The sequence below is a fragment of the Drosophila pseudoobscura genome, chromosome X (assembly GCF_009870125.1).
Source record: "Drosophila pseudoobscura strain MV-25-SWS-2005 chromosome X, UCI_Dpse_MV25, whole genome shotgun sequence".
In the NCBI taxonomy this organism is placed as follows: Eukaryota; Metazoa; Arthropoda; class Insecta; order Diptera; family Drosophilidae; genus Drosophila; species Drosophila pseudoobscura.
The window spans coordinates 62,210,778-62,222,460 of NC_046683.1; the positions used below are offsets into that span (position 1 = coordinate 62,210,778).

General features: G+C 49.7%; 2 protein-coding genes across 5 annotated transcripts; one reads left to right on the forward strand and one right to left on the reverse strand.

Moving 5' to 3' along the window:
• Positions 1 to 333: 333 nt before the first annotated feature.
• On the forward strand, positions 334 to 9,070 carry Spt20 (transcription factor Spt20 homolog). 4 transcript variants are annotated; one of them, XM_015188510.2, is made up of 8 exons: positions 334 to 715; positions 788 to 985; positions 1,084 to 2,139; positions 2,203 to 4,371; positions 4,438 to 4,675; positions 4,755 to 6,398; positions 6,935 to 7,219; positions 7,277 to 9,070. In XM_015188510.2, exons 2-8 carry the CDS (start codon positions 950 to 952, stop codon positions 7,645 to 7,647), a joined length of 5,799 nt encoding a protein of 1,932 aa, XP_015043996.2. In that variant the 5' UTR covers positions 334 to 715; positions 788 to 949; the 3' UTR covers positions 7,648 to 9,070. The 4 variants fall into 4 exon arrangements, with proteins under 4 accessions (XP_015043996.2, XP_002135560.2, XP_015043997.2 ...); XM_002135524.3 differs by having other exon boundaries at positions 802 to 985; XM_015188511.2 differs by lacking the exons at positions 6,935 to 7,219; positions 7,277 to 9,070 and adding an exon at positions 6,756 to 6,880.
• A 568-nt stretch (positions 9,071 to 9,638) lies between these two features.
• On the reverse strand, positions 9,639 to 11,139 carry Vps36 (vacuolar protein sorting 36). Its single transcript, XM_001352867.4, has 3 exons — positions 10,930 to 11,139; positions 10,149 to 10,874; positions 9,639 to 10,085 (listed from the first exon to the last, which is right to left on the reverse strand). Exons 1-3 carry the CDS (start codon positions 11,023 to 11,025, stop codon positions 9,708 to 9,710), a joined length of 1,200 nt encoding a protein of 399 aa, XP_001352903.1. The 5' UTR covers positions 11,026 to 11,139; the 3' UTR covers positions 9,639 to 9,707.
• Between the last annotated feature and the right edge of the window lie 544 nt (positions 11,140 to 11,683).

The window sequence follows — 11,683 nt, forward strand, 5'->3', positions numbered from 1 at the left end:
AATTCAAACGAATATCAATATCGAGAGATTTGATTTCCGATCATAGACAGAGAACGATTAACCCGTTGTCGACCGCTGGGTATCAACATACACTGCACGAAAAGTATGAATCTTGAAGATTTTTAGCGCACTTCAGGTGAAAGATATCGTGGTTTTTTTGTAAGTTAGGAGTTAGGATGGGATGGAACTACAAGAAAATCTAATAAACAGTGTGATCTACTGCGGTTTAATTCAAGTTGTTCACCTATTCAAATAGAGGGGGGCTAAGTGGGCTAAGTTCGTTTTTGCATTGGTATATTTACGGTATATTTTGAAAATGAGAAACATGTAAAATATTTCGGTATATTTCTGAGGGTCAGATAAATCCGCGGTCACACTGATCGCACAGTACATTTACATTGCAAAAAAAGCCTAAAACAAAGTTTTTAAACAATTAAAATTAAGCAATCTTATGCATATTATTAAAGAACAACCCCTGCGTTCGCCTATCAATTAAAGCAAAAGTGGTGGCTGTGTATTGTTGTTGTGCAAACGAGCCAAAAAGACCGTCGTCCAGCAGAGGGGCGAAGAGAGAAAATGTCACCCAAAGCAGCAGCAGCAGCAGCAGAAAAAGTGTGAAGAAATTACATTTCTGGTCAAAGGCGCACTAAAAAAACACAACAATAAGACATTTAAAAAACAATAATGGTTCTACACTGAAATGATACACAAACAAGTGAGTGTTACGGTAGGGGGCGCAGCCCCGAGGCGTGAGCGAAAATAAAAGACAACAACAAGCGATCTGTAGTTGTAATTTCACAGGGGCAGACACCTGCAAGCGCAATGAGAGCAACGCTGATCCTTAACAGGCCTTCGATCGAACTCAGTCGAACTCTATCCTGGCTTGAATGTCGTCGGTAATTGGACTCGGGATCCACAGTTGGGACTCTTCTTGCAATCCGCTGGCACAATGCAAAGCCTGGACTCATCGTGCCAAGAAGCCGACGTAAGACCCTTTCGCGCCTATTACCAGTCGGTTAATCGACCAATCTAATAACGTATTCTCCCTCTCTTTTGCTCTTCGAATCGTTTATCTGCAAATAGTTTATCATAAATGACACGCTGAAGAAGTTGAAGGGCTCCAACAACTCTGACCATGCCCCGGGACTAGCTCATGCCGTGGTCCACGGCACGGGCGTCCACCAGCAGCAGCAGTTTGTCCAGTACCAGCCAGCCTCCTCCCCCAGTAGTCATCAGCTGCAGTCGCAGCAAACGCAGTCCTACCACCACCTCCACACGGCGCTCCAGCAACAGCAGCAGTCATCCCCAGTCGTCACTGTTGGCTTTCCGACGAGCAGTAAATCGTATCTGGAGACTAGCCTGCTGCAAGCCATACCACAGATTCCTGCCCAACCGCCCATCTGCATCTTCGATGACGATGAATCGCCGCCCGATGGGGGAGGGGCGTCAATTGGGGGCTCCCTGGGCATACTCACTGAGCCGACATCGGCCACGCCCACCGGCCTGCCCACAGCGATTGCCCCGTCGCCCTCATCATGCTCATCCTCGACAACGACTCTGTCGAATTTCAACTCAATCACATCGCCCTCGCCAGTAGTTCCTGACTTGTTGCTGTCTACGCCGCCAGGCATCAACTCCAGCCTAAGCAATAATTCGACTGCCGCAGCTGCAACGTCGACGACGACGACGACGAACCCTACGACGACGGTCAGTAAGAAACCGGAGAAGCGGCCCGCCTCTGCCAACTCAACCTCCTCCTCCGGGGGCCATCACCTGCATCACCATCACCTGCACCACCAGTCACACAACCACCATGGGGTCCATGGGGCCTCGCCCGCGTCGTCGCCCAGTAAGAGGCAGAAGTCCAATAGCAACAGCACCAGCAAGGAGTGCAGCTCCTCTAGTCGCAGCTCAGCTTTATCCTCAGCCCCATCCTCCTCATCGTCGTCGTCAACACCGCGCGCTGGCGCCGGCGCTGCCTCCAACAACAACAACAACAACAATAGCACCTCGTCCTCAACGAAGGGCTCCTCGGTGTGTCCACCGGGCAGCACGAAGTTCTTCAATCTACACGAGAAACTCAAGGATCTTTATATGCAGCTGCTAAGCAACGACATCAACTACTTTGCCGAGACAGGGGTAAGTGTAGGAGTGGATAGCCCCTAATAACATATATTGTAAATTGTTTCTCCCAATTTGCAGCTTAAGCAGCGCACACGATCGTTTACCCTGGAGCGGCTGGTGGAGCGCGAGAAACTCAACACGATCGTGGTGAACCTCTATCCTGGCAACAAGGGATACTCGCTGGCCCTGCACTACGATGAGCATGTGACGCTGAACACGCAAACGAACGAGTGGTCCGTCAGTGACAGGGACGAGGCGGCGAGCGAAGGAGCAGGATCAGGAGGCCATAGGCGACTCCTATCGACCAAGTCTGCGGCAATGGATGAGAGCCAAGCCAAGGCAGAGTCGAAGCACGACTATGGCCTGGTTGAAGTGCTTCGATGGCCGTACGAGAACGATTTGCTGTTGCAGTGCATCGATCGCGAGATCCTGCCAGAGTTTCTGATGGATCTGCTCTGTGCGGAGACAGTCAGCCTGTCGGATGGGGGAGAGGGAACGCGGATCTATGCCAAGCCTAGCGTTTTCTACGCGGGCTGCGTCATCGCCCAGATCCGCGACTTCCGCCAGACGTTTGCCACCTCAACGAATATCTGTGATATGAAGCACATCCTGCTCAGGCCGACGAACGCCACCCTCTTCGCGGAAGTGCAGCAAATGGGCAGCCAACTGCAGGCGGAGGATAAGCTTGCACTGGAGAGCCAGTTGGTGTTGGCCACGGCGGAGCCGTTGTGTCTGGAACCGGATCCAAGCATAGGACGGCAGGCCATCAATGCTCAGCACCAGCGCCAGCTCTTCAACTCGCACGAACTGCGCCGCCAGATGAAGAAGTTCACCCAGACTGCCATCAATCGGAAGCGCAAGCTGGACCAGTTCACCCACCACCATGGGCTGGAGCTGTGCGACTATCTGGCCCGACTGCGTCAGAGGCCCCGGACGGGGAGCAGTAGCGCTGGCGGCAACGCTACTCCGGCCACGGCACCCACCAACAATCCTCTGGTGGGCGCCATGCTCTCCTCCTTTACCTCAAAGGTCCCCAGGCGGCCTCACGAAGTGATTCGGCCCATTCGTCCTCCGTGCTTGGAGTACCCCGCCAATCTCAAGGTGCCCGAGCATGTCATCAGCGTAGAAAAGTATGCCAAGACCTTCGAGCCCCTCAATGAGTTCAGCGAGGCCTGCAAGGATGGCTGCCAGCCGAATTGTCGCCACAACTTCCAGCCCCAACTGATCGAGGAGTACGTCCTGGAGACTGAGCGGGAGGCCAACGAGGGACGGCGGGCGCTGTACCACATCAAGCTATCCATCTACCAGCGTCCCTCCGATGCGGAATACCTCGGCGAACTGTATGTGGATCGCGACTTTCGCGAGGGGGAGCGCAATGGGGAGTCCTGCCGCTTCGCGCTGGGCACTCGGGTGCATGCCAATCGATACATTCAGCAATTTCGCGAGATCTTCACGGAGGAGGGGCGCAAGGCGGTCAAGATAACGCATTTGATACCAGGACATGTGCCAATTGTCACCCACACGGGGCTGACGAACGAGCAGCGGCTCCTCCTGCAGCAGCAACAACAGCAGCAGCAGAGGCAAGCTCAATTGCAGCAGCAGCAACAGCAGCAGCAACAACAACAGCCGCAGCATGTGGTAGTGGTCGGCAATCCCCAGCACCAACAACATCAGCAACAACAACAACAACAACAGCAGCCTCAGCAGCAACAACAACAACAGCCACAGCAATTGTCTGCCACTGTGCACCATGTGGCCCAGCCTCGCCAACAAATCACCCAAAAGACTCTTAATCTAGCAGGGGGCAGCAATGTCATCAACGTGCAGCAAAACATAAGGCAGCAGCCTCAACAGCAGCAGCAACAGCAACAACAACAGCAACAACAACAGCAACAGCAAACGTACACCGTTGAAGGAACGCAGCAACAGGCAGCCACACAACAAATTGTCCCGCAACAACAGCAGCCGCAGCAGCAGCAGCACATACAGCTTCAACAGTTGGCCACCGGAAGCAGCAACTCTGCCACAACCACCCACCATGTAAGCCTGAGCAATGGATCCCTGGTCCTGGTGCAACAGCAGCCCCAGCAGCAGCAGCAGCCACAGCTGACCCAGGCCCTGCAACACTCAGGCATAACCATTCAGCCGGCCAGCATTCAACAGCAGCAGCAGCAGGTGAAGGGGCCATCGGTCATTGGCACCAACTCTGCTCTGCGTGCCCAGCTGAACTCCAATGTGCCAATTCTGGTGAGTAATAAATGCAATGTGCAAAGGATTTCATTGACTCTCACTCTCTCCTATCCATTCCGACAGCAATCGCAGCTGAAGGCTCAGCAGCTAATGCAAAAGCAGCAGCAACAGCAGCAGCAGCAGCATCAGCAGCAGCAACAGCAGCAGCAGCAGCAGCAACAACAGACAACTGCCTCCAGTAATAATAATAACAACAATAACAGTAATAACAATATGAACAACTCGGCCGCAATCAATGCCATAATGAACAGCATCATAATCTCCGCCAATCAGTACCAACAGCAACAGCAGCAGCAGCACGGTAAGAAGAAAAAACAGCCTCCTAGTGGAGGGGACCCATTAAGATTTGTTACTGATCGATCCACTGGTGATCCTTTCAGGCGGGACCACGACAAACAGCAATCACATTGCAACATCCGGCAGCGGCAGCGGTGGCGGGGGCGGCGTCGGCGGCGGCGGCAACAACAACAACAACGGAAGCAACACCGCCACGCTGAAGAACTCCAGCAATGCCTCAATTCTGAACCTGCTCAACAGTGCCCCAGCTGCCATGACCAGCACACCAGTGGCCAGTGGCACGTTCACATCCTCCACCGGCCAACAGCAACCGCAGACGCTGACACTGGTCCAACACCAGCAGCAGCAGCAGCAATCCGCTCCGGCCACCTCTGATGTAGCCACAGCCACCTATGTGCAGACAACGCGCGGCACGCCCACTCTGGTGACTGCCCAGCGGAAGCAGCAGTCCAGTGAGGTGCTGCAGAACCTGCTGGGTGTCAACAGAAAGATCGTAGGAGGCGGTGGCACCACCACCACTACCTTTCGGACCAACTCTGCAGGCAATCTGATATCCGTCAACCTCAATCCGCCCACGCAGGCGCAGCACCAGCAGACAGTAGACGGCGGCGGCCAGACGGTGCGAGTATCCATGTCGGCGCTGGCCTCGCAGCTGGCCTCTCCGCCTGCCATAATGACCAATCCCACCACAAGCTATACGGTGATCTCGTCGGGCAACAGCGCTGCGACGGCTGCGGCCTGGATACAGAGTCCCACGGTGCCGGTGCAGCAGCGTATTCTGAACACTCTGAGAAGGGACAGCACCACAGCACCGCCCAACGCTATTGTAGTGGGAATGGCCGCTCCCTCGCCAGGCAGCGATTCGAATGCCTCGAATGCCAGCGGGTTCGCAGTGCCCAACAACCTGGCGTCGAGCAGCAGCAGCAGCGGCGGGGTGGGAGCTCTTTCCGCCCTGCTGACAAATGCGGCCACTCCCTCGCCCTCGGGTTCGGATCACTCGCAGTCCTCGCAGTCGCATCAGAACCAGGCCTTGCTTGAGCGTCTCAGCAATGTTACTTCCAACGTGTCCGCCGTGGCCATGCCGCACATGTCGCCGCAGCAACCGTCGGCGACGCAGCAGTTCATCACGAAGACCATCGTGCACTCTCCCGCTACATCATCGATACACTCGCCCATGTCTAGTCCGCATCCGCAGCCCTCAGCCTCGCCCCAGCAGCACCATCAGCAGCAGACGCAACAGCAACAAACCACCGCCACACTAAACCTGCAGGGCATCAATCTGTCACAGCTGCAGGGTGCCATGGCCAACTTTACCGGCCTTCAAGTGCAGATTCCCGGCTTCACGCAGCCCATCTCGCTGCAGTTCTCCGGCAACAGTTTGCAGCAACAGCAGCAGCAGTCGGGGAACTCGGCAACGGGTGCGGGCACGACGCAGGGCCAGCAGAGGAGTGTTCTGGTGTCGGTTCCCGTCTCGAGCCAGCAGCACCAGCAACTGCCACACACCATCACGCTGCAGACGCAGTCACACCAGCAGCAACAGCAGCAGCACGCTCCGCCGACGGGAACGATAGTCAGTCTGCCCTCGACAGTGGGCGGCACACAGACGGTGGTCATCACGAACAACGCAGGCGGCGGCGGAGGTAGCGGCAGTGGTAACGGTGGCGGCGGCAGCGGCGGCGGTGGAGGAGGAGGAGGAGCAACAACGGCCATGCTGACCCTTCCCATTGGTGAGTGAAAGGACAAGCTGAGGAGCTGAGGAGCAGAGGAGCGCACAGCAGAGTTGCAAACTCGTCTCGGCCGGGCCGAAGAGGATTTTCCTGATACCGATCTACCTGTTGCGATCTTCTTTATATCTGCATTATTTATATTTAACTCTTTTTCTTTTGATTGAACATGCTTAATTTTGTTCTCTTCTGTTTCTGTTTCGTTTCTCGTTTACAACAAAACCACATTCTCGTACAACACAAACCAATCCAAACCAATCCAAACCAAACCCAAAACGTTAACAACTCGTTTCGATCCCGCCCTCATGCAACTAAACTGTTTTATGTGTCTTGTGTGTGTTTAACCCGAAATGCCATCAGTTTGAGATTAGAGAGATCATTTTCTAAACCCAAACCCAAATTCAAAACCATGCTACTCGTACTATATCCTACAAGTTGGCGGCCCCTCCAGTCGACCTCTGACAATTCTCATTGCAACCTAAAACAACAACCAAAAAATCTCCCCGCACACCCACGTTCTGCTCTCTCTCTGCTTACAGCTCAAATAGTCGGTGCCGGTGTACAGAAACTAAATCCTCAAACAATACGTACCTCAAGTGTTGGTGGTGGTGTAGGTGTTGCCCAGCAGACGATCCAGCAGCAACAGCAGCAGCAGTCGGGCAACAGCAACACGGCTGCCATTCAGCTGGTGGGCACCATCCAGCCCCGGGCCCGGAACGTCCAGGTGGTTGGAGCCAAGCAATTAACCACCAGCAGACAGCTTATCACTACCCAACGCCAGATAGGTGGCTCGACACTCAAGATAGCCACTACTCCGATGAATGGTGATTGAAATAAGCTTTTCGAGTACCTGCAACGATTTATAATCCTTTTCTTTGTAGCTGCCAATGTCGTAACCAGTAGTGGCGGTCCCATTGTAATGTCTGGCCAGAAGCTGCAGCTAAAGACTGTGAAGGCGCCAATGCAGCAGCTGCAACAGCAGCAACTGCAGCTGCAACAGCAACATCGAATACTCAACCAGCAGAGCACCGCCACAGTCTCGTCACAGACACTGTCCAGTCCCAGCCAGGTGCAGGTGCCGCAGCAACAGCAGCTGCAGCACATCCAAATCGCTGGACGAGCCACCACTGCCACGGGAGCCATAACCCAGCGGACACTCACGGCTCTGGCGGCGGCCAAGCAGCAACAGCAGCAGCAGCAACAACAGGCGGCGGTCAATCGACGGCGTTCCACCACCGACGCGACAAAGTAAAGGCGATGAAGAAAAGAAAACGGCACAATATTAGATTTGTGTAAGGACTGTAAGGACTGTAAGGAATGAGAGGACTGAGAGATGAAAGATGAGAGCGAGAAAGTAATAAGGCTACGCGTTGTGTATTTGCATGATATTATAGCTTATGGTTACCTCCTAACTATCACCACTATCGTACATTGTATACCCATATATCTATATATGTTTTGATGTGTAATCGTAAGTGTGAAATATGTATGTATATGGGCAATAGCATGGCAGCTCATAGTATGTGCAACCTAGTTAGGAGCTGGAGCTAGCGGCAACTGGAACTGAATTTGGTTGAGCTCTCCAGGTCTGCCGACTGCGCTTGTGTTAATTGTGTCACCTTGGCATAAACGAATTAGGTGTAAAGCTCTTAATAATATTTATCTAGTTGTACATATATACACATTATATATATTATAAATACGAGTATGTGAAGATTGTTTCAACTTTTCCCGCGCATCCAACCGCCATTCTACCTATTGTCCATTTGGCTCCCAGCTCCAATTCGTTAAGGCCTAGCTCGTTAAGCGTGCTAATTTGAAATTGTAAAGCAGGGGGTGGATCACTGAAAACAAAAGAAAGCAATAACAAGAGAAGTAAGGAGACAGCAAACAAAAAACGTAAGTTAATTGTAAAGAAATTCTAATTATTACGATTACGATTACGATTACGTTAGCTACAAGAGAATATGAAATATGAACCGGTGTAGGGGTTCATAAGAATAATTATACATATTAAATTGTACTATTACTATTATTATTGCTAATTATTAAATCGATTGCTTAGTTTAAGTTCGCTAAAGAAAAAACCCATTTTAGTTTGTATTGAACAAGTCGTAGCCTCAACCAATTTAGTACTTCCAATTGCAGAAACATTAAAACGAAAAGCAAAAACAAACAAATATATGCAAAAAGTCATCACTTATTTAAACAATTTATTTGTAATAGCGCAATGTACAACGAGACTAGCACGAGAAGAAGAATCGTGAGCGGAGAGAGTTACAGAACGAGCGGGTGACGAGTAACGTGTAAAAAGTAACGCTTACACTAAGCCAATTTGTTTTTTCAACTACGCCAGTTTCTGTAGAATGAAATTATTTATTTAAGCAACGATTTTAATTATGTTACATCAGTGCTGTAATTGCTAAGCATTGTTTGCTTCTTCTGCTGTACAACCCACAAAAACCTTAACTTCTTGATAATTCGAAAACGAACACAACACACAAATTAACCTTACCCCATATATGGCAGCCCACACCCACACCCACACCCATACCCTTACCCGTAAGCGTAAACGTATCCGTACCCAAAAACTCAAGCATAACTTACTCAATGTTAATATTAATTAATAAATGTGATTTAAGAAGAATAAAAACAAAAGAAATCATGGTACTACTACATAAACCGAATGAATGAATGACGACAGCGTAACGAACCCTCACGAAGTCAGAGTAGATTGGGATGATGTTAGTCAAGCGAATCAAAGCAAAGCAAAGCAAATAACTGGCCAAAAACCTGAGTACGAAAGCTATATACAAGATAATGATATACGTGTGGTCTGATCAAATGGTTATTGAAACGTAATTCAAAGATTTATTAATGTAATGCGGAGCAATCTAAGCGACAGCATAAGCTATTTATATGTATATGTAAACATGAAACCAACTATTAATATAAATGTGTAATTTCAATTCAATAACTGCTTATCAAAATACCTGACTGTAGAAAATTTTCATTAAACCGATTACGATGAGAACTCTCGAGAACTACTAACGAAAAAACAAAACAAAACAAAACCAAACAAAAATAATTAATAATTATGACGAAACCAGAAATATTAAAAATACTTAATGAAGCGTCGACAAAGTCACAGAAAAAGCTCCGTTAATCAATAAAGTGTGAAATGAAATCTATAAGATCCAAGTGGACTCTCTCATTCCATGAACGTGCAAATGCTTACACCGGTTTCGATTACTATTGTATAAGAATTATTTATTTAGAATATCTAGTAACAAGCACAGATTCACAGATCGTTTAGTCTCGTTGCAGCAGCAGATTTGGATAGAAGCGGAGCCCTTCGATAGACTCGTCACGACACACCTTGCCCAGGCGCTCGGTGACCAGCAGTCGCTCCTTCGCCAACAGCAGAGAGATGCCCAGCTGCTTGGCCAGCTCCTCTACGGCCAGAGATTCAGCTGCCTGCACCTTCTCCAGTGTGTCAATGGCAATCAAGTCATCGTCGTGCGACTCCAGCTGCAGCACCCTGGCGCCACTGGGGAAGCTCCTCAATCGGATTGGACCCCTCAGCTGTTCACAGGCATGCAGCAAGTCCTCAGGCGAAAGCAGTTCCAGGCCGCGAGCCCTGTTTACGCGGCAATAGACATCTGCTAGGGACATCATACCTCCATGCTCCTAATTCACGCACAAAAATGTCGGGGTAAATAGATGAATTGAATTAAGGCTCGAAGCACTCACCTCAATAGGATCGATCAGCATCTGGCAAATTTGTTGTGCTAAGCTGGAAAAATACGCCGAATTGCTGGTGAAGTTGTCTCGCGTCACAGGATCATCAATTCCCAGGCTCATGAGGTAGGATTTGAAACGCACCGTCTCATCGTCGGATATTTCGCCTTTTTGCTCGCGTATTCTGCCGCTGATTGTTTTGGACAGGCCCACCATATCCTTGGCCATGGTCATGAGAACACTGAGGTCCTGGAAGGCTAGTGCAATGTTCTCATCTGTGGCCTTAGCTTTCGCCTCCAGGTGCCGCTCAATGCCCCCGATGCCTGTACGCTTCTGAATACGAGCCAATCTATCGTTTACCGGGTCAGACGTCGGACTTCTGTCCACTCCCTTGATGATAGTCTCGCTGGTGAGGGAGATCTCCCAGATGCGGGCATTAAGAGTCTCCCGAAGTGCGCTGTGGAACTCCATGCTTAGGCCATTCTTTCCAGACAGTTTGATGTGCGTTGCACGACTGGTGTCCAGGGGGCCAGGCATCTTGTCAGGGCCAGGCGGACGCAAGTGCAATATTATGCGGGTCTTGCGGCCAAAGAAATTCGAGGCTGTCGTTTCCTCCCCGAGCGATATCACATAACTTAGTGGCAGACAGAGGGTTACGGCGGCTCTTGCAATTTCTCCAGGACGGCCCCAAAACAGTCTGTGTGTTGTCAGCACCACCTCGCCCTCCTCAAAGTCTGTCTGGAAATGCCATTAGAAATGAGCTAAGCCCGGAATTACAAAGCCGTTTACTTACTTTCTGGTCCCCATCGAAGATTTTCACTCTACTGTCGCGGCTGACGAACGTTTCGTTGGAACTCAGACGAGCCTCCACATAAGCAAAGCGATTCATTTCATAAATTCTAAGTTTTTGTGTTTCTTTTCTGTTTTTATTATTGAGACAACACTTAGAGATGGGCGCTGCAGTGTAGGTAAACCAGCTAGTTTTGGTCAGATGTAGCTTTTTTCAAAGTCAAACATTCAGCAATTCATCCTGAATTGCTGCTGATTTAAAATAATGTTCGCTTTTGAATCAAATGTTCAAATAAAAAGATTCATTCATGCGATATAGCTTTATTCAGATTCTTTTAAATCATCTAGCTTTATTTTCTAAAAAATATTGACAGCGATGTTACTGTGACAACATACTGAGATTGCCTTTATGTGCGTGCCTGAACTTTATGGACAGGCCCAAGTAAGAAAATAGTCCCTTAAAAAAGGGTCAAAACCTTGCACGGTTACGCTTTGGACTATTCTCTGGACATAACTATTTTAAATATAAACTTATGGAATTAAAGTAGTTTAACAGAAAGTCGTTTCTTTTCATTACTACCTTATAACATTAGACTTTGATAACTGACTAACTGCAAAAACTCAGATGCCTTATGGAAAATAATGCAGAGAGAGCGAGAGAGATATATGCGGCATACTAATTTTGCGCTTTCTCTCTCTTCGGTATCAAGTATCGGCTTCGCGTTTGCAATAAACCCATCACTAGGCAATCGTCTGAT